The 21,793-nt window shown below is 51.2% G+C and overlaps 1 protein-coding gene across 6 annotated transcripts in view; it reads left to right on the forward strand.

Moving 5' to 3' along the window:
• The window catches only part of MYO18B (myosin XVIIIB), a 233,054-nt gene that overhangs the window by 159,519 nt on the left and 51,742 nt on the right, over positions 1–21,793 (forward strand). For all 6 annotated transcript variants that reach the window (XM_086345996.1, XM_086346001.1, XM_086345999.1 and 3 more), the window contains 5 exons: positions 1,844–1,957; positions 3,066–3,182; positions 3,940–4,023; positions 6,345–6,482; positions 9,591–9,776. In XM_086345996.1, coding sequence (XP_086202122.1) covers positions 1,844–1,957; positions 3,066–3,182; positions 3,940–4,023; positions 6,345–6,482; positions 9,591–9,776 — 639 coding nt within the window. The remainder of the gene's footprint in view (positions 1–1,843; positions 1,958–3,065; positions 3,183–3,939; positions 4,024–6,344; positions 6,483–9,590; positions 9,777–21,793) is intronic.

A 21,793-nucleotide genomic window follows, 5' to 3' on the forward strand; every position in this document is an offset into this window, starting at 1 on the left:
GTTCAGGGAACCTTCCCACTGAAAGCTCCACCTGGCTATTTCCTTTGCATCTTCTAGGTGTTAGTTGCATTAAGTGCCTCTCCTTAACGAGGCCTCTGACTTGTGCCTGAATCGAGAACTGGCTTTGCCCTGCCAGCCTGCAGAGGAGCCCTCCACCCCACCACCCCCTGCCCTGCCTTCCCAGAGGCCCCGGAGTCACCTGCGGGGGAGATGAGCCCATGCCTGACTTCTCATTTCCTCTGTCGATTATGCTCTAACATCGCCAATTACCTCCCCTGCTCCACATCATTTTTCTCAGTGTGTCTCAGTCCCTCCCAGTTGCTGAGGGAAATGGGCCACCGAGCCCTCCCCACCCAGCCCAGCACGGGGCCCTGCTGCAGAAACACACTTTCCTTACAGCCTTGAGGATGGAGCTTTGGGGAACTGTGGCTGCTGGCAGGGCGTGGGGCTGGGATTAGAGGCACCGGGCCAGGAAGCTGCGGGAGGAGGCTGGGGCCTTGGTTTCCCGGCTGTGCGCTGGAGGTATCAGCGGCACACACCTCCCAGGTCTGCCCCAGGACTGCCAGGTGATACTGGAACGAAGGCAGCCTGCCTGCTCCCCAGCTCCAGTGTTGTTATTGTGACACTAACGTCAGGCCGAGCTCCCGGATGTGCTGAGGAAGATGAGCGTGGTTCCAGGCGGCCTTTCCCCACAGAGACCCCCTTGGCCAGCTGTCCTTGGGGCGTCCTCTGCCCTGGCCCCCCATTTTCCTTACAGTGATCAATGGGGCCTCTTCGCTGGGTGGCCTCAGGGAGCTGATTGTGTGCATGACATTTCAGTAGAAGTCTAGCTTGCTTTTTCCCCCCTGTCTGTTGGCACCAACCTTAATGTCATTTTCTATTTTGGAGGACCGTGGCCTGGCAGTTGAGAAAGCAAGCTGGTCTGGACAATTCAGGTGGTGTCTTTGCTCCTTGCAGCTGTGTGACTCCAAACAAGGCTCCAGCCCTCTCTGAACCTTAAGCGCTTGCCTTCAGTGATTTATAAGGCGGTTTTCTGCTCAGAGATTCTAGGGTTCAGAAACCCTAGAATGGGGGGATGCTCAATCGCAGACTTAGGGTTTATGCACGAATGTGGTTTCTCCAGTGGAAAATGTTTGTCCTCTGGGGCCACAAAGGTCCTTGTACCCACTCCCTTGGCCCCACTGTGCTAGCATAGGGGGCCTGCTGTGTGCAAGTGGACAGAAGGAAGAGAAAAGAAAGAAGTCAGTGGCTCTTAACCTTCAGGAATCTAGTGAAGTCATGTACTGGGAGGTGCTCACACATAGAATATTTTGCATACCATTTAAAAGGGGGTTCACAATTCTGATTGAAAACATCTGCTTGGCAAGTCCCCACTGAATGAACTATGAGCAGCTCCTCTAGGAAGCCTTCCCGGCCCCCATCCTGTGTTCCAGGGTCCTCATGCCCTCCTCTTCCTTGTACTGTCATTACCTGTCCCTTCCTGTCTCCCCCGTAGGAGGGCAGGGGCCACCATGAGTGTGTTGTGTGTGCCAAGTGCTGAGTGGGTGGCAGCAAGTACCCGCTGAATGGGTGGGGGCTCACCCCTGGCGCTAAATCGGGGGTGGCCTGGCCTTAGTTTGTGGGACAGGGCTTCCTCAGTGTTGAGTGGGCTTGGAACCCGGCCGCCTCTACCTCAGACAGCTCTGCTGCCCGCTCTGTGGGTTGATGAAGAGCCCTGAAAATGGAAGGGTCGCCTGCACGCCCCTTCCTGGAAGGGGCGGGGCCAGGCCGGCGGGGAGGGCCGATCAAGGGGGCCACTTCATGAGACCTCTCCCCTCGCCTCTCCCCCTCTTGCCGGGTCCAGCTGGAGCAGAGTGAAGCCAAGTGTGAAGATGCCTTGAAGACCCAGAAGGCGCTGACGGCAGACCTGGAGAACATGCACAGCGAGCTGGAGAGCATGACCCGCAGCAAGAGCCTGGTACCTGTGCCTCCGGGGGCGGGGCCGCCACGGGCACAGCGGGAGGGGCCGGGGCACGCCCTGTACTGTATGAGGAGGTCCAGACATCCCTCATAGACCCACTGAGTGCTCGGCACTCGGAGAGCACTGGCAGCCTTCTCCGAGCTGAGTGTGATCCAGCCGTCGGGGTGCGTGTGAGGGTCAGCTGTGTGAAGGGAGGCAAGGCGCCCCCTGTGGACCCAGGGTGCTCAGCCCTGGGGGACACTTCCAGTCCGAGCCTGTCGTTCGCTCAGCACCGGAAGCGGAAGTGGGAGCGCAGCTATCTGTTGTGAGCCCACACCATGCCAGCCACCCCCAGTCGCCTGTGGTAGACCCAGGAGGGCACGTGGTCACTTTTGCCGGGCTACTTCTTCAGGTCCAGACTTCCAGGTGGAGCCCGTTTGGACTTATTCCTAAAAGGGCCCCAGCCATCTGGGAGCTCAGCGCTGAACAGGGACAAATGAACATATATCACAGATCTATTATGCTTGTGAAGATTGGGTGTGGTTTCTATGTGCCCTCTCTGGGTGTACAGGGTCGGCTTAAATTTATACACAACATGTAAAACCCTAAAGTTTAGGTGGAGCTAGAGATTTATTGGCAAAAGCTTATATGTGGCCCTTCTGTCCCAGGTTTGGTTGGTGCTAGATCGAGGGGAACCTGCCCATAAACGTTGACACACACACATGTACAGGGATGAATGTACACACTCACAAGGTCACAGACGCACCTCCAAATAAAGACCCTTGTAGGTAAAGTAAGCATCTGAGTTTAGCCATAGTTACTGAGATTACTCACACATACGCACCATGCACACTTAAATTGTGTATGAGTAGATTCCTGGGTGGGCTTACACATCTATTCACGTACACATGCTGCGTTCATACAGCCAGCCGCATGCCTGCCTAGTGTGCACACACGCGTGACATACCCACAGGAGGCGTTGGCACAGCTGTGGCCTCCCTTTCAGGTAGACATTCACTCACCTGACACACCCACGGGCAAGCCTCCCTGCTGCTCATCACCCCTCCCCCCAGCAGACCCCCTCCCGCCCCCTCCTACCTCACCTGCCCTCGTCCTGCTCCGCCAGGTGGACGAGCAGCTGTACCGGCTGCAGTTTGAGAGGGCAGACCTCCTGAAGCGCATTGATGAGGACCAGGACGATCTGAACGATCTCATGCAGAAGCACAAGGACCTCATTGCTCAGGTAGTGGCCTTGGGCAGAGAAGGCTTGGCGGCCTTGGGCGGGTGGGCGGGGACAGTGACCAGGTGACTCAGTCAGGCCACTCTCTGGTCTCAGGACCTTTGAGGATAAACCACAAAGGTAAATAGGAATCATGACTCAAACTTACTTTTGTTCAAGATGGACATTTATTTGTTGATTTACAAAAGCAGTAAATTAGTACACCCATTATAAGTACTGTAAAAGAATAAATACCTGTGGAAAATAGCAAGGAGCCCTCCTCCCCTCTGGAATCCTCTCTAGGGATAGTCACATTCAGCCATTTGGCTCAACTCTTTCTTAAGGACTCTCCATTGCTTCATTTAGTCTTCAGTCAGACCTATGTAGAGGGTCTCAGCAGAGACCATCAGCCAGTTTTACATATGGGGACACTGAGGTGCAGAGAGGTTCTGCGGCTTGCTATGACTGGAATCCACGTCTAGAACCCCAGTTACCTGACCTCAAATAGTACTCTTCCCTCCGAGTTCTGGCCCTAGTGCTGCAGCCATCTAATTCCATCTGGGCTCTCAAGGGTGTATGATAAGGTGCTGGACAGTTGACCGAAGCTATGGGCTATGGCGTGGGAATGAACCGCTCTCGCTGAGATACTGGGGGGATGTGAGGGGCCCTTTAGAACTAGCTGTTGTCATAGACACTCTGTGGTGTGCACATATCTGTGGTGGGAGAACAAGGGACTTCCAGCAAAGCCTGTGGTCTCAGGTGACACTTTTCATCTCACCAGTCTGCTGCTGACATTGGGCAGATCCAGGAACTGCAGCTGCAGCTGGAGGAAGCCAGGAAGGAGAAGAACAAGCTTCAAGAACAAGTATGTGCTCACAGCTGCCGTGTAGTGGGGGAGGGCCATGGAAGCTGCTGTTCATTCACTCATTGTTCACTCAGCTTCAGTCACATGTCAGATGAATTGAGGACAGTCCCAGAAGACACACACACACACCACTGCCCATGCTTGTTCACACCCGTAGACACACACACACACTACTGCCTATGCTTGTTCACACCTGTAGACACACACACACTACTGCCCATGCTTGTTCACACCCTTAGACACACACACACACTGCTGCCCATGCTTGTTCATACCCATAGACACACACACACACACACACTGCTGCCCATACTTGTTCACACCCATAGACACACACACACACACACACTACTGCCCATGCTTGTTCACAGCCATAGACACACACACACACACACTGCTGCCCATGCTTGTTCACACCCTTAGACACACACACACAGCTGCCCATGCTTGTTCACACCTGTAGACACACACACACTGCTGCCCATGCTTGTTCACACCCGTAGACACACACACACACTGCTGCCCGTGCTTCTTCACACCCATAGACACACACACACAGCTGCCCATGCTTGTTCACACCTGTAGACATACACACACACCACTGCCCATGCTTGTTCACACCTGTAGACACACACACACACACTGCTGCCCATGCTTGTTCACACCCGTAGACACACACACACACTGCTGCCCATGCTTGTTCACACCCGTAGACACACACACACGCTGCTGCCCATGCTTGTTCACACCCGTAGACACACACACACACACTACTGCCCATGCTTGTTCACACCCTTAGACATATACACACACTGCTGCCCATGCTTGTTCATACCCGTGGACACACACACACACACACTGCTGCCCATACTTGTTCACACCCATAGACACACACACACACACACACACACACACACTACTACCCATGCTTGTTCACAGCCATAGACACACACACACACACACTGCTGCCCATGCTTGTTCACACCCGTAGACACACACACACAGCTGCCCATGTTTGTTCACACCTGTAGACACACACACACACTGCTGCCCATGCTTGTTCACACCCGTAGACACACACACACTGCTGCCCATGCTTGTTCATACCCATAGACACACACACACACACACTGCTGCCCATACTTGTTCATACCCATAGACACACACACACACACACACACTACTGCCCATGCTTGTTCGCAGCCATAGACACACACACACACACACTGCTGCCCATGCTTGTTCACACTCATAGACACACACACACACACACTACTGCCCATGCTTGTTCACACCCATAGACACATACACACACTGCTGCCCATGCTTGTTCATACCCGTAGACACACACACACACACTGCTGCCCATACTTGTTCACACCCATAGACACACACACACACACACTACTGCCCATGCTTGTTCACAGCCATAGACACACACACACTGCTGCCCATGCTTGTTCACACCTGTAGACACACACACACTGCTGCCCATGCTTGTTCACACCCGTAGACACACACACACAGACACACACACTGCTGCCCATGCTTGTTCACACCCATAGATGCCGCACGCAGTGAGGCCTATCAGACATTCAGAGCAGGATTTCTCCTCCTGAGAAGTGGCTCCAAGGAACAGGGCTGGTCAGTGCAAGACAGGATCACCATCCTCTGTGAAACCTCCTTTGAAATCCTGATTTCTCCTAAGTTGCCTAAATTCCCCTCGTTACCTAGTGAGTTGCTACCATCCATGAAATTCTCAAAGTTCTCTTAGAACCCACGCATGTGCCCACTTAGAGTAGCTATCAGAGTGACCTGGTTTCCAGCAGTACCTGTGGGCACAGAATGACCACAAGCAGAACCAAATAATAGCAGGAGTGGCCACGTGCTGGTGCTTACTATGCACCAGGCATTACTGTGCTTCAGTCTTCACACATGAGAGTGAGTAAACAGGCTCAGGGAAGCACACGGACCTTCCCTGACTCAGCCAGCTGGACTGGGGAGCCAGCTTTGGACTCCAGGAGAGGTGCTTGGCTCCCAAACCTACTCTCAGTCGTGTCCTTGATGCGAAAGCTTTGCTGCCCTCAGACCCCAGGGCAAGAGCCGGAGGTGAGAGAAGCACTGGCTAAAGGTCCGAGTGAGAGCTGAAGGCACGGGGAGGGGTGGGGTCCGGGACCGGATCCTCAGCCTGGGTCTGGCAGTTCGTGTGTACGCACCTGAGCTGAGAAGGAGCGGTGTGGATGGCCCCGGATCTGGCCGGGGCCCCCCATCCAGGACTCAGGCCACTGCGTGGTCAGTAGCCGTCTTGGGTGCATCCCCAGCTGCAGGTGGCCCAGATGCGCATCGAGTACCTGGAGCAGTCCACCGTGGACCGGGCCATCGTCAGCAGGCAGGAGGCGGTCATCTGCGACCTGGAGAACAAGACAGAGTTCCAGAAAGTGCAGATCAAGAGATTTGAGGTACCAGTTGGCGTGTAAATGTTGCCCAGACCTAGAGCTGCGCAGGCTTTCGTGCCAGCTCCACCCTTCCCCCACCCTCCGTCTGTCCTCCCGTATGCCTCTGTCTGTATCTGTATCACTCACCCACCTCCCATCTGAGTTCCCTCCCTCCCTCCTTCCTTCAGTCTCCGCGGCCCACTAGCTGCTCGTCCACTCGGCCTGTCCACCTCCTCCATCCCCATCTCCATCCACCAGCGTTGGTCCATTCATCTTCCCCTTCCATTTGTTCTTCTTCCTTTTTCTTTTTTCTTCGCTTCCTCTATGCTTTTCTCCCCTTTAGACCTTGATCCCTCTGTCCATCTTTTTATCCATTGATCCACTTCTGCCCATCTTCACCCCCCGCTCATCCACACAGGCACGGGACACTTCTTTTGTAACTAGTGTCAGGCTTTGTTTCAGGAGCATGAAAGACAGATGCTGCTTCCCAGAAGCACAGAGCTTTGTAGGAGATGTGGGTACAGAGTATATCATGAGAAACGCTGGGCTGAAGTACAAGCAGGAATCAAGATTGCCAGGAGAAATATCAATAACCTCAGATACGCAGATGACACCACTCTTATGGCAGAAAGTGAAGAGGAACTAAAAAGCCTCTTGATGAAAGTGATAAAGGAGAGTGAAAAGTTGGCTTAAAACTCAACATTCAGAAAACTATCATGGCATCTGGTCCCATCACTTCATGGGAAATAGATGGGGAAACAGTAGAAACAGTATCAGACTTTATTTTTGGGGGCTGCAAAATCACTGCAGATGGTGATTGCAGCCATGAAATTAAAAGATGCTTACTCCTTGGAAGGAAAGTTATGACCAACCTAGATAGCATATTCAAAAGCAGAGACATTACTTTGCCAACAAAGCTCCATGTAGTCAAGGCTATGGTTTTTCCAGTAGTCATGTATGGATGTGAGAGTTGGACTGTGAAGAAAGCTGAGCGCTGAAGAATGGATGCTTTTGAACTGTGGTGTTGGAGAAGACTCTTGAGAGTCCCTTGGACTGCAGGGAGATCCAACCAGTCCATTCTAAAGGAGATTGGTCCTGGGTGTTCTTTGGAAGGAATGATGCTAAAGCTGAAACTCCAGTACTTTGGCCACCTCATGCGAAGAGTTGACTCATTGGAAAAGACTGTGATGCTGGGAGGGATTGGGGGCAGGAGGAGAAGGGGACGACAGAGGATGAGATGGCTGGATGGCATCACTGACTTGATGGACGTGAGTCTGAGTGAACTCTGGGAGTTGGTGATGGACAGGGAGGCCTGGCGTGCTGCGATTCATGGGGTTGCAAAGAGTCGGACATGACTGAGTGACTGAACTGAACTGAAACACCCATAATAAGGAGAGAGGTCTGTGAGGTTTGGAGGATGGAAGTCTTTTCAGGCTAGGGAGTCAGGGACGTTTCCAGGACTTGGATGGGCAGAGGTGGGATTCAGTGACTGTCTTCACTGTTAGCTCTGTACACTAACAGCATGGGACGTTTACAGAGGCCATCACCACTGCCAGAACCTTCTACATCAGCTGCTCCACTTGATGTTCATCATAGCCCCTGGGGCAGGTGGGAGAGAATGAGAAGATGGCCCCCGGAAAGGTCGAGTCAGTAAAGATAAAGCAGGTACCATCAGGGATCAGAGAAGCCTGACTCCTGACCTTTGCTCTGCTCTGGTCTCACGTTCTCATCTCCCTGTGGCCAGCTGGCTCACCCACAGGGTGACCGTGTGTTTGGTCAGTGGAAGGCTACTCTTCTCGCTCTGAAACATTTTCTCCTGACCTTCTGTTGGGCATCTGGTCTCTAGGAAAGCTGCTCTGGATGAAGACCAGAGAAAAACTGTCTGCCTTGACCCTCCATGGTTCTTGGAATTGCTCACGGGATCCCTCAGGGCATAATTGTCTCTGCAGATCTCCATGGAACTCTGATCTATGATATTTTAAATGACTAAATATGTAATATTGAGCTGCATCACATATAATTTTTTGCTTGATTCTAGCAGCAGCAGAGGAAAAAACCATGGCAGAATAACTTGAAACGGCAGGTTCTGTCTCCAGATTCACCTTTGCTCTGATATCGCTGTTGGAATTTAGCAGAGCCCCGGGTCCTGGAGATAGGATACCTTGGGGACACAGTTTGGGCACTCCTCTTATGACCCTCCTGTTGCCCTTTGAAACTGTTGCTAACTCCAGTTGAATGGGAAAAGAGGAAACAAGTTGTGAAGCTTTTCTTTCAGACCATCATTCAGTCTCTGATCTGGAAAGGGGCTCAGAATCCTTAGCAGGGACCTGAAATCTTCACGCAGGCTCCATTTTATGTCAACACTCGAGTATTTGCGCACCAGAATCGATTGGTTCCAGACTTGTTGGCCATGAATTTTGCAGCCCCCACTGTTGAGTTAAGGTCTTCAGTGATGCCCACAGCTCTTTTCTCTCTCTTCATAGTTTCATCGTGTCCTTCTGGCTTTTCCACACACATAAAAAAAGAAGACTGCCATAAAGTATGAGAGCTGAGGCTCATGGGAGATGACTTGCTCAAACCTCCTTGTTTTACAAATCGGGAAACAGTAACCCACCTTGGGGAAGGGGTTTGGACCCACCTCTCCCTCTCCTCCCTGCCTGATGTCTTCCCCATGGCACCACTCCACCTTCCAAACCTTCAGCTGCATGAAGGCTGCTATAAATATTAATTCCCAGCCCTTACCCAGCACACAGGATGTGCTGGGTACTGAGCCAAGCCTTCTGTATAACTTAATGTGTTCAACTCTCACAGCATCCCTGAGACATAGGTACAGGCACCCCTGCCTCTCAGGTTAATTACCTGCCCAGGGTCACAGCTAGGAGGATAGGTGGAGGTAGGATTTGAACCCAGAACGTAAATTCGGCGTCAGTCACTATGCACACTGCCTTCCAGAGTAACAGCTCTCATTTTCTACGTTTCCTTCATTTTTGTACCAGAAATCGTGGTTATTACACTAGTTACTTCATTAAAACGCAGAGACTCAGCAGAGGGTTTCTGTTCCTGGAGCCCCCGGGTGTCGGGCCCCAGACCTCTAACTCCAGGCTGGGCGTGTGCTCTCTGCCCGGGCTCCAGGTGCTGGTGATCCGGCTTCGGGACAGCCTGATCAAGATGGGCGAGGAGCTCTCGCAGGCGGCCGCGGCGGAGTCCCAGCAGCGGGAGAACAGCCAGTACTACCAGCGGCGCCTGGAGGAGCTTAAGGCAGACATGGAAGAGCTGGTGCAGCGGGAGGCCGAGGCCAGCCGGCGGTGCATGGAGCTGGTGAGTGCGGTCCTGGGACCGAGGTTCAGGAGGGGAGCCCTCCTCATTGCTGAGTAACGGCCTCAGGCGCAGGCCTCTGGGGACGTGGTGTAAACCCGAAGCAGGGAAGAAACTGGAAGGGGATGGGCTGCGAGCCGACCCTGCCATTGGCCCCAAACTCCGGGGGCATGTCCAGAGTGAGCCAATGCCGTTCACTTCTGCAGGATGGCGTCCAGCTACCTTTGCGTCTCAGGCTCCGAACTTTTGTCATCCTGCCTCACACTTTTCTCCTCCAGAGGCAGGGCAGCCTTGTGCAAACAGGAGAGACTCAGCATTTATTAAATTTCTCTCTTGAATACTCCTAAGACCCATAATACCGTGTAATCGTCATGTAGTCGTTATAACCATGCCAAGTCAGAATTATTATCCCCCTTTACAGATGAGGAAACTGAGGCTTGACAGAGCAGACTTGTCCAGGTCATACCTGTTAAGCATGAGAGCTCTTCCTGGGCTGTTAACAACCACCACAAAGATAAAAGACAAAAGCAATTGTGCTAAACCCACCACTTACTAAACACTGGCCAGGTGCCGGGTTCTGAGTTAATCCTTTCTCATTTAAATCTCCGTGACAATCCTGTGAGGCAGGTACTGATCTTATTGCCATTTTCAGATGGGAAAACCGAGGCCCAGGGACACACACGTGTCAAACTGAGGCCCAGAGTGGTACATTCACTTGCTCAAGGCCACACGCAAGTAAGACGTTAAACTCAGTTCTGCCCGACTCTGCAGTCTCTGCCTTTATTCACTGAGCCTGTCCCCTGCTGTGGCTCAGGCTACATTTTAAATTGCATTTCCTTCCCAATGGGAAGGTTTCTCTATAGTCGATTATATTTTCATGAGGACAGATTCCTGCAGGGATCACAGAGCACCTGAGACAGCCTGCTCCTCCTCTCCCTCAGGAGCCCAGCTGTCCCCCAGCCTCCAGGTTTCCACTTGCGTGGCCTGGGAGGCACCCGGCACCCCCTTGGCCCGCCACCACGCACCTCCTCACAACCCGTATCGTGCTGTAGTTCGGCCCAGAGGGCTCTAAATCACCGTCATTATCTCCTTCCTGCCTGGTCCACTCTGGTTCTGTGACAGGTCTCACCACCTTGTCCTCCTGCAGCAAGTATATTTCTCGGGCCACTGCCTCCCGCGGCCGGTGTCACTCCCATCAGCTCTGCCCTTGACAGGCCAGCAGCCCGCCTGTCGTGTGGGGAGGCAAGGCTCCACACAGAGACCCAGGTTCCCAGACAGAATCCGAGCCCTGTGGCTGGCAGCTCCTCCACTCCACCTCGCCCCCAGTGGCCCCAGGAGGGAGTGAGGCTCTTTCTTCCCACTGACAGGCTACCTTCCTCATTGACCAGCCCTGCTTCTCATGCAGCCCAGCTCCCCTCCTGCCAGCTCTGGCCGGACTCAGACAGCATCCCGGCCTTTCTCCTCTGATGTCTTTGTTAACTGGCCACACACCCAGGCTTTCCCGTCACATCAGGTGGTGGTTTTCCTCCTCTCCCCTCTGCTCTTTTTCTCTTTCCCTCTCTGTCCTCTCCTCTCCTTTCTGCTCTTCTTAACTTCCCTCTCTGCACTCCCATTCCCAGGAACATGGCTCCCATTTCCAGGGACATCATATACTTAAGATCTATAAAGGCCCTAAAAGATGGCAAAGGTTATAGTGCAACCCCCATATACAGATCAAAACTCTAAAGCACAAAGCTTGCACATTTGCTGGTTAGACCTGCATTTTCTCTGTTTTCTTATTTCAAGATTCTGGATAAGCTTACCAAGGCTGAACTGTCCTTTTTATTTTGTTGTCTCTGGGGGTGGGTGGTGTATTAGTTTTCTAGGGCTGCCTTGGAAATTTACTCCAAACTGGGGGGTTTATTTGTTTATTTATTTAATATAAATTTATTTATTTTAGTTGGAGGCTAATTACTTTACAATACTGTATTGGTTTTGCCATACACTGACATGAATCCGCCATGGGTGTACACGTGTTCCCCATCCTGAGCCCCCTCCACTGCCTCCCCATCCATATTTATTTGACTGCACTGGATCCTAGTTGCAGCTCCCAGGATCTTTGGTCTTTGTTGCGGCATGCGGGGTCTAGTTCCCTGACTAGGGATTGAACCTGGGCCCCCTGCGTAGGGAATGCAGACTCTTAGCCACTGGACCACCAGGGTAGTCCTAAGTGGGTGCTTTAAAACGAGAGCAGTTTATCCTCTCACAGTTCGGAGGCCAGAGTCTGAGATCAGAATACTGGCAGGTCCACGCTCCCTTTATGGCTCCAGGGTAGAGTTCCTGTTTGCCCTTCCAAATTCTGGTGGTTCTGGTGGTTCTTGGCGTAAGGCTGGGTCACTCCAGCCTCTGCCTCTGTCTTCACGTGGTCCTCCTCCTGTGCGTGTGTGTCTCACATGCCCTTCGACCTTTTCTTCTAAGGCCACCTGTAACTGGATTTCGGGCCCACTCTAAATCCAATCTGATTTCATCTCAGGTCTTTACCTTAGTTATATCTGTAAACACCCTTTTCCCACATAAGGCCGTGTTGACAGGTTCTGGGAGGAGGTAACTCTCAGGGGGCCCCCCTTCCAGCCCCTCCGGAGGGAGGGTGTGTTGCTGTACAGCCAGCTGTTGCTGCAATGCTTCTGTGGGGGCAGGACGCACAGGGACAGCGTCAGCCACAGGCCTGTCCTAATAGGGGATGTCCCCAGCTCACCAACCCACCTGCCTTCTTACAGGCACCTTGCCTTTGAGCCCCAGGATAGATATTTCCACTGGGGGAGGAGACGATGTCATATTTCCTCATGTCCTCATTTATCCATTTACTGAACACCGGCTCTGGGCATGGCACGTGGATGGCATTGGAGAGGAGGGACAGGGAATCAGACGGTCCTTGCTTTTTGTAGAAGTTGACAGTGTGGGCAGAGCACTGCTGGTGGGAGAGTTGGGTGAGGGGAGTTCTCAGGGGAGCCCTGTTGCCGAGGCCCCCCCCCCCCACCGTTGGTGTGGCGTCCTGGCACTCTGCCAGGTGTCCAGGAGATGGCATCTCACCTTTCGGGCTGTGCCACCAGTCTGCCTTCTTCCCTTCCTCCCCATAAGACAAGGGTGGCTGCTCTGTGCTGCGTGTTCTTGAGAGACTTCACCTGCGAGGCAGGCAGGGTTCTGGCTCTTTCATTCTTTGAGTTATAGATATCCCTAGTTTTTACTCCAGGCCAAACCCAGGGCTGGATGTTGGGGACCAGCAGGGAACAAGAGGACCCTCACCCCCAAGAGCATATACCACAGGGAGAAACACCACCAAGGCTGCTACTTGTCTATTTCCTATGTTTCTCTGTGGTGGTGGCTCCAAACTTTCACGGGAAAACAAAGGATCCGTGTGCTGTTATCTGGAGGGTCTTAGAAGGCCAGTTGGCATCATGCTCCTGCTCACAAGTCATTTTCTGTGAGTAACCATTGCCCTCTCCTGTTTTTAAAGTTCAAATCTCCCTGAGAGGGATGGTGAATTTCTGAACTCCCTGAGCCAAGCATTCATTCATTTGTTCCCTGAACACACATTGATTGGGTCACTCTGGGCTTTGGCTCTTTGCAGATGTCATCTTTTTAAAACAAAAAAGTTTATGTATTTGGTGCCTACCAGATCTCTGTTGCGATGCACAGGACCTTTAGTTGAGGCAAGCAAAGTCTTAGTTGCAGCAGGTGGGATCTAGTTCCCTGACCAGGGATCAAACCCTGCCCCCCCGCTGCATTGCAGCTGCAGAGTCTTAGTCACTGCACTGCCAGGGAAGTCCCAGATGTCACCTTCTTTCATGCTTCCATCACCCCAGCAGGTGTGGACGTGCAGTGCAACCCCAGGGCCGCACAGTCAGGTGGCAGAGCTGGGGTCAGCTTCCCTGCGTGTCCAGCTCAAAGCTCTCACTGGGACAGCACGCTGCCCTCCCAACCCACCCCTGCTGAGAGATGGTCTCTCTGCTGCAGGAGACCCCACAAAGGAACCCGCATCCTGGGCTGCGGCGAGAAGCGGGAAGGATGTTGATGGCTCTGCCCTCTCGTTCCTTCCCGCCTGTCCCAGCCTGTCCCATTTGTCACTGCCGGTGTTGGTTTAAAGGGCCGTGTGTTGTTTCGTGTGAATGATTTACACCCTTGGCCGGTGCACCGGCACGTCCAGATCAGGATCAATTACCCCGCCAATGGAAGTTCTCGTCCCAGAAAAAAGAAAAATGAGGTTTTGCCATTAATTTTCGTAAATGTACTATTCCTGGCGACTCCAGGAACCATTATGGAAAAAAGAATATTCTGGCTCTAAATCATTCAAGTCCCTTTGTCATTGGGGCGGCGAGACAGCTCATCTGTGGATTTATGTCCTGTTGTTTTTCCATAGTTAACAGAGCTTGGGTGAAACCACCTCAGCCCCAGGACAGTGTAGCCAAGGGAGGTCAAGGGCAACCGAAAGAACTGAGGGTGACTGGAAGGCCGGGCCTCTGCTGGCTTCTGGCCAGACGCACCGGCTTTGAAGGCTGTGCCTGTTGGGTTTACCCTTCACTGCTTGGGTCTGACTCTGTTAGTCTTAACTTTCCCTTGAGCCTCGGGCTCTTTTACAAGCTGGCGCCTTTGCTCACTCTTAGCTCGTCCCCCAGTGACCCAAGCTAGAAATCACAATGGCCCTTCTCTCTCCGGCTCACACAGATTAATGGCCACGCCTGCTGATTTTATCCTGTTGAGGTAGTCTTCAAATCCACCCACTCATGTTTCAACCCCGTGTCCTCTGTCTTTATTTTAATCTGCAGCCCCCTGGACTAGGCCTGTTACAGTTACCTTGTATCTTGGCTCCCCACTGTTCCTGTATGCTTGCTCCTCCCTGCAGATCCTTCTAGAGGGGGCACATCTTTACTGTGTTACTCTCCTGCTAAGAAATCTTCCATGGCTCTCCTCCACTGCCTTCAGAACAGAGCCCCAGCTTCTCCCTAGAGGCCGAGCCTCTGTAGGTTTCTCTGCCTTTGGTTGTCCGCCTCTCATCACCTCGCGTGATCTAGTCGCGCGTGAAGGCCCAGCACTCCTGCCCCTATGTCAGGTTATCTCTTGACTCATCACCTTTGTTCTCGTGCATCCCTCTGCCTGCCTCCTCAACCTTTCAGATTCCGATCAGGGCTCACTTCCAGGAAGCCCTCATGGTTATGTAACTCTTCTGTGTTCCCACATGGCCTTGTGTTCACCCCGTTTACGTAGGTTATTATGATTGCCTGTGTTCTTGTCTTCCTAGACTGGGAGTCTCTAAGATAAGGGGTGGGTTTATTCAACTGTTGGTCTCCAGTTCAGGGTCAGGCACAGGATAGATCCTCAGAAATTGTTTGCTGAGTGGTTTCCACAGCATTTTGAAGTTTTACCTTTTAAGAGAACAGCTCAAAAATTATCTTAAAAGTTGGAACTTTCAGATCAACACACTTTGGTTTGCGTCCTGCTACACGGCTGTGCCATCTCCCTGATGTTCTGGGAGGTGCAGACATGGATGGACCAGGGCCTATGCTTCTGGAGTTCTCAGGATCCAGAGGAGATTCATGTGTCTCTGAATATTTCTGATACAGGCTGGGATATGCAAGCGAAAAAGAGGAAGTGGTTTGGTAGAACCGGAAGACCTGGAGAAGTTTGCCTAGAGGATGTACCATCTGAACATCTTAAATGATGAATCAGAGTAGGCTGGAAGCTTTGGGGTGCTGTGTATAGTTGCTCAGTCATGTCCAACATGTTGCAGCCCCATGGACTATAGCCCGCCAGGCACCTCTGTCCATGGGGATTCTCCAGGCAAGAATACTGGAGTGGCTTGCCATGCCCTCCTCCAGAGGATCCTCCTGACCAGTTCTCACTGGTCTGGCTGTGGACATGGAGTCTCTCCTCTCTCATTTCCTCACACAGTTGTTCTGGCTCATCTTGGGGAGGAGGATCTGCATTAGTTTCTCAGAGCTGCCATAACAGATTACCAAAAACTGGTTGTTTTAAGACAGAGATTTGTCCTTGCGTGGTCCCAGGGGCCGGAAGTCTGAGAGCAAGGTGTCAGCATGCCCACTCCCTCCGCAGGCTCCGGGGGAGGTTCTTTCCTTCTTCCAGCTTCTGGGGGCTCCAGGTGTTCCATCTCACTCCCCATCGTCACATGGTCTTCATCTCTTCCCGTCTCTGTGTCCTCTCTTCTCCTAAGGACACTGGGCCTCCGATTTAAAGCTCCCCTAATCCAGTATGACCTTGTCTTAACCACATCTGCAAAGACCCTATTTCCAAGAAGGTTATAGTCTCAGGTTCCAAGTGGATATGATTTTTGGAGAGGACACCTCAGCTCACTATAGGGTGGTGGAAAGATCACTGGACTCGAAGTATGAGACTGCGGTGGCTAAGTGAACACTGCAGAACCTCAGTTTCCCCTTCTGTAAAATGGGAGCAAGATACAGCTGATCTCATTGGGTGGCTGTGAGGATGAACCGAGATGGTGTGTGGAGAAGTGCCCAATAATAGCCACAGTAGGCACTGAATAGATGCTACTGTGTTTTCTTTCTCCTTTCTTTTCACTCCTGTGATGACTGTGTCTTCGTCCACTCAGACAACATCCTAAGTCCACCAGCTCCGTGTGCGCATCCCGCCCTGCACCCATGATGGCTGGGGGCCATGTTGATGAGAGCTAGGACTTTGCAGCTCACTGTGTGCTGGGCACTGGGGTAAGGGCTTTACCCGAGACCTGTCCTTTAAGCCTCACCCTTGGAGGCCATTGTCCCTCTTTTACCAATAAAGAAACCAAGATCAGAGAACTGGAGCAACCGCTCCAAGGCCTACACCCCAGTCAACTGGCGGAGATAGAATTTGGACACAGGGCTGCACTGGCTCAAACCCATTCTCTTCTTTGGAAGATTTAGACACATGCTATTTAACCATTCAAGTACATGTTTTGCAAGTGCGTTATAAAAATGAATATTGCTTTTGATTCTGTAATCTAGGGTTTCTCAGTCTTGACATTACTGACATTTTGGGTCAAATAACTGTCTGATATGCTGGCTGTCCTGTGCCTTGTTGGGTATTTAGCAGCATCCCTGGCCTCTGCCCAGCACATGCAAGTAGCCCCACCTCAGGTCATCACAAAAATATCTCCAGACCTTGCCAGCTGTCCCCTGGGGAACAGAGTCACTCTGTTAATAATCACTGCTCTAATCCCAGCCTCCCAGAAACCCTAAGTAACGCCTACAGTACTGTCCACTGTATGTGTATGTGTCTATGTGTGTTAGTCACTCAGTTGTGTCTGACTCTTTGCAACCCAGTGGACTAGCCCGCCAGGCTCCTCTGTCTATGGGACTCTCCAGGCAAGAATACTGGATTGGGTTGTCATGCCCTTCTCCAGGGGAATCTTCCCAACCCAGGGATCAAACCCAGGTCTGCTGCATTGCAGGCAGATTCTTTACCAGCTGAGCCACCAGGGAAGCCCCCCTCATTTGACAGATGATCAAACTGAGACTCAGGGCAGCCTGTGGGGAGTGGCCTGTACCCCAGGTCACAGAAGAACTGCAGTGGGATCCCAAGGGTGGGAGGAGGAGGCAGCCTAACCCCAAACTCAAAGGGAAAAGGCAGAAGCAGTGCCAACAGACCCAGTCCTAACCTTCCCGAGGCCCAGAGGCGACTTCACAGCGGGGCCTAATTCAGAGTGGAATGGGAGGCCTGGCTGCAGACTATGTGCTTTTAATAATGTTTAAATAAAACATGGGAGCATGGGTGTGATCTCCACACTGAGCCTGGCTCGTCAGCAGCCCAGGGAGAGTCATAAATAGTTAATAGACAACCACTTATGGCTCTACTTCTGTTAAACCCGACATCAATTATATATGGTTCGTGAATTATGTATCTGGTGTTACTTTGGGGTATATTTTCCACCTTTGGGGGAAAAGAATGAAAAGAATGTGAGACCTAACAGAGAAGGGATGGCTCTCTTCCATATTGGTGAATCTCCCTCTGAGGAAGGAGCCTCACGTGGATGCAGTGGGGAGGTTCCAGCGAACTTAGACCTGGGGAGACTCAGATCACAGGAGGAAAGCTGGGGCTGTGGTGTGCCGCCTGACGTTAACACCGGGCTCTCCGGGGTAGGTGGAGTCCCAGCTTGTAGTGTTTTCCAACCTCTCTGATGTAAATCCTCCCCCTGGGGCTGGTGCCCAGCCAACAGTGTGCCGTCATGGAGTGCGGCGTTGGGAGGCCTTGCAGAGCAGCCCTGTTATGTGGTGTCTTCACCAGACGGGTGTGATAGACATGAACAGCCGCAGAAGCTCTCCAGATGCCCTGCATTGGCGGGTGGGTTCTTAACCACTACGCCACCAGGAAGAGTCTCGCCTTTGCTTTCAACGTGATTTATTTAATTACTTGTAAGTTGATATTATTCAACTTTTAATAATACATAGCTGTATAACAGCTGGCTCACAGAATTCCTGAAAATTCAGGCATCAATTCTTGCCAGCCAGTAAGGAACTAGTTCTAGCACATCGCAGGCTTGGCATCTCCTTGGGGTGGGGTCACCCTGCCCTGAGAATACAAGGAGCAGAAGTGGGGAGGCTCTTAAATCACATCTCACCGCTTGCTGACTGCCTTTTTTTTTTTTTTTTTTAAGCCAGATTACACCAGTCTGAGAGCTCTGTCCTCTTGAGAACGTTCTTTCACCTCATGTATGAAAGGGGTGTGATCAGATTGACTCAGAAAGACTGAAGCGAGTAATCCACGCCACGCTTCTCGCTCTGCCTGCCACATAACTGCCCCTCCGGCATGCTGGCTGCTCTGTCTTCCCCTCTAGTTCCCTTCTTCCTGTCTTCTGAGATTCTGGCTGAAGGTGCTAAGGGCTTCAGGAAGCCCAAAGCCAGATTCTGTGTAGTTTTCATGTTCGCTTATGCTTTGTTTTGGTTTGAAGCCACCCAAACACCCATGTTTCCAAACTCTAGGTCAGATCACAGCTCCCCCTCCCACCAGCTACACCCAGGGACATCCACCAAACCAGAGTTAAGGGTTTGATTTTAGAAAGCTCTCAGTGTTTGTCTCCCACCAATGACTCTGAATTTCAGAGCATAAAGATGAATTATTTTGGCTGGGAACTGGAGTATTTAAAAAGGCATTCCACGTGGAGGGCATTTGGGGCCATGCTGCTGCTGCTGCTAAGTCGCTTCAGTCGTGTCTGACTCTGTGCGACCCCATAGATGGCAGCCCACCAGGCACCCCCGTCTCTGAGACTCTCCAGGCAAGAACACTGGAGTGGGTTGCCATTTCCTTCTCCAGTGCATGAAAATGAAAAGTGAAAGTGAAGTCGCTCAGTCGTATCCGACTCTTCGCAACCCCATGGACTGCAGCCTACCAGGCTCCTCCATCCACGGGATTTTCCAGGCAAGAGTACTGGACTGGGGTGCCATTGCCTTCTCCCTTTGGAGCCATGAGCAGGGTGTAAATAACACCTTTTATAGCTCTCTTGACAGGGAGATAGCTCTCCTAATTACTGCCCCGTTATCTCAGCGTGATCCAAAACAACCTGACACATTTCCTAAACTCCCTGTTCGCGTGCCACGTCTCTGCCCACTAGGAACGGCCTCCCATATTCTCAGAGAACTGGCAGGGAAAACGTGGGCCTTTGTGTCACCCGGCCTGCCAGCACTGAGGGCCCCTCCTGCTTGTCTCCACATACAGGTTTCCATACGAGAGAAACTTGTTCCTAAAAAGGACTTAGAACCTCGTGTCGCTAGCCCCAGATGTATTTCTGAAATGTGAATTTTCCTGAGCTCTCCTGATCCCAGGTGGTGAATGCACTTCAATTCAAGAGACGTTATCACCTAATGAAATGAGTTTCTTTGCATCTGCCTCTGAGATGAGATATCTAGATAATAAAATCTATTACGGGAAGCCTACCTAGGAGTAATTGGGTCTATTACTCCCTGACTTATGGCTTTGTTTCAGCATCAAAAACAGGCTCTCCAGTAATTAATCAGAATTTAAAGTTGCTAATACCAATTACACACAACGTGTGGAGTCTGGAGATGGCAAACTGAAGAGCAAATACTAATCTCGTCCCCAGAGACTTCAGCAGTTGAACTCTTGTCACTTTAGACTTGCTGGAAATTAGAATAACTTAACTCCCCAAAGTTAATTACTTTATAAAAGGTGAGGAGGCAGGAGATATTGGTTGAATGGTACAGGTGTATATTAAGTTATTAAAATAAATCCAATTGAAATTGTTTAGATGAGGTTAAGCCACACTTAATTGCATGTCAGAGAGGCTTGGGAAGGTCAGTCTTCACAACCAAAACAGCACAGTCACTGTCCCAGTTGAACATCTTCAGGAGATAGTGATCCCAGGGAGCCCCAGTCAGACTCTTACAGGAGACAGTGATCCCAGGGAGCCCCAGTCAGACTCTTACAGGAGATAGTGATCCCAGGGAGCTCCCAGTCAGACTCTTAATGTTTTAAATTCATTTCCAAACTATAATTTGGTTTGAAAGATAATTCATCTCTTTCTAGTGATTTCCTTTTTCTTCTTTGGCTGAACTGAAACAGCGGGAAAGTAGAAGAAGATCTCAGAACTTGAGGATAAAGCAAGCAGTGGTAAAGAAAAATTGGCTGATTTGGAATTGCAAGTGTAGATGAATAAAAATGGATGACTGAACTGGTCTAAGTTAGAGCTCTTTTGGTTTTAAGCGGGAGAAACAAACCTCAAATTGGCTTAAGCAAAAGGGAATTTATCACTTATTCTAATGAACTGGTCCTTTACAGAAAAAAAGAAATTTTGCTTACCTTTACCCTTGTACATGAGATTAAAAGATGCTTGATTCTTGGAAGAAAAAGTATGACCAACCTAGACAACATATTAAAAACCAGAGACATTACTTTGCCAATAAAGCTCCGTAGTCAAGGCTATGGTTTTTCCAGTAGTCATGTATGGATGTGAGAGTTGGACCATAAAGAAAGCTGAGTGCCGAAAGATCGATGCCTTTCAACTGTGATGTTGGAGAAGACTCTTGAGAGTCCCTTGGCCTGCTAGGAGATCCAACCAGTCCATCCTGAAGGAAATCAGTCCTGAAAATTCATTGGAAGGACTGATGCTGAAGCTGAAACTCCAGTACTTTGGCCACCTGATGTGAAGAACTGACTCACTGGAAAAGACCCTGACACTGGGAAAGATTGAAGGCGGGAGGAGAAGGGGACGACAGAGGATAAGATGGTTAGTGGCATCACTGACTCAATGGGTATGAGTTTGAGCAAGCTCTGGGAGTTGGTGATGGACAGGGAGGCCTGGCATGCTGCAATCCATGGGGTCGTAAAGAGTCAGACCCAACTGAGCAAATGAACTGAACCCTCAAACATGGCTTGGCACATACTAGGCATAAAAAAAATCTTCCCTGGTGGCTCAGAGGGTAAAGTGTCTGTCTGTAATGCAGGAGACCTGGGTTTGATCCCTGGGTCGGGAAGATCCCCTGGAGAAGGAAATGGCAACCCACTCCAGTACTCTTGCCTGGAAAATCCGATGGATGGAGAAGCCTGGTAGGCTACAGTCCATGTGGTCTCAAAGAGTCAGACATGACTGAGCAAGTTCACTTTCACTTTTCACTTCCACTTGCAGGCATGAAGAATGCACACTGACCAATGCACACTGACCAAAGCCTGACAGAAGTGGCAGAGAACTCGGGAGACTGGGTGCAAACCTCAGTGCCGCCACTTCCTGTCGTGTGACTGGTCCAGACACTCACCTTCTGTGTCTCTGTCATCTTACAAAATAGGGGTAGTTAGTGCAAGCCCCTCACAGCCTTTCAGGGAAGATTTAATGAGATAATGCATTTAAATGCTTATCAGCGCCAGGCACAAAGCAAACTCAGTGTCACATCATCATCATCATCATTGTCTTAATCTGTTCTGGCTGTTGTGACAAAACACTGCAGACCGGGTGGCTTCTAAACAACAGAAACTTAGCACTCATGGTTCCAGAGGTTGGGAAGTCCAAGGTCAGGTCTCCAGCA

Source organism: Bos grunniens, chromosome 17 (genome assembly GCF_055505025.1).
Source record: "Bos grunniens cultivar Pamir isolate PY7600 chromosome 17, Bosgru_T2T1.0, whole genome shotgun sequence".
NCBI lineage: Eukaryota > Metazoa > Chordata > Mammalia > Artiodactyla > Bovidae > Bos > Bos grunniens.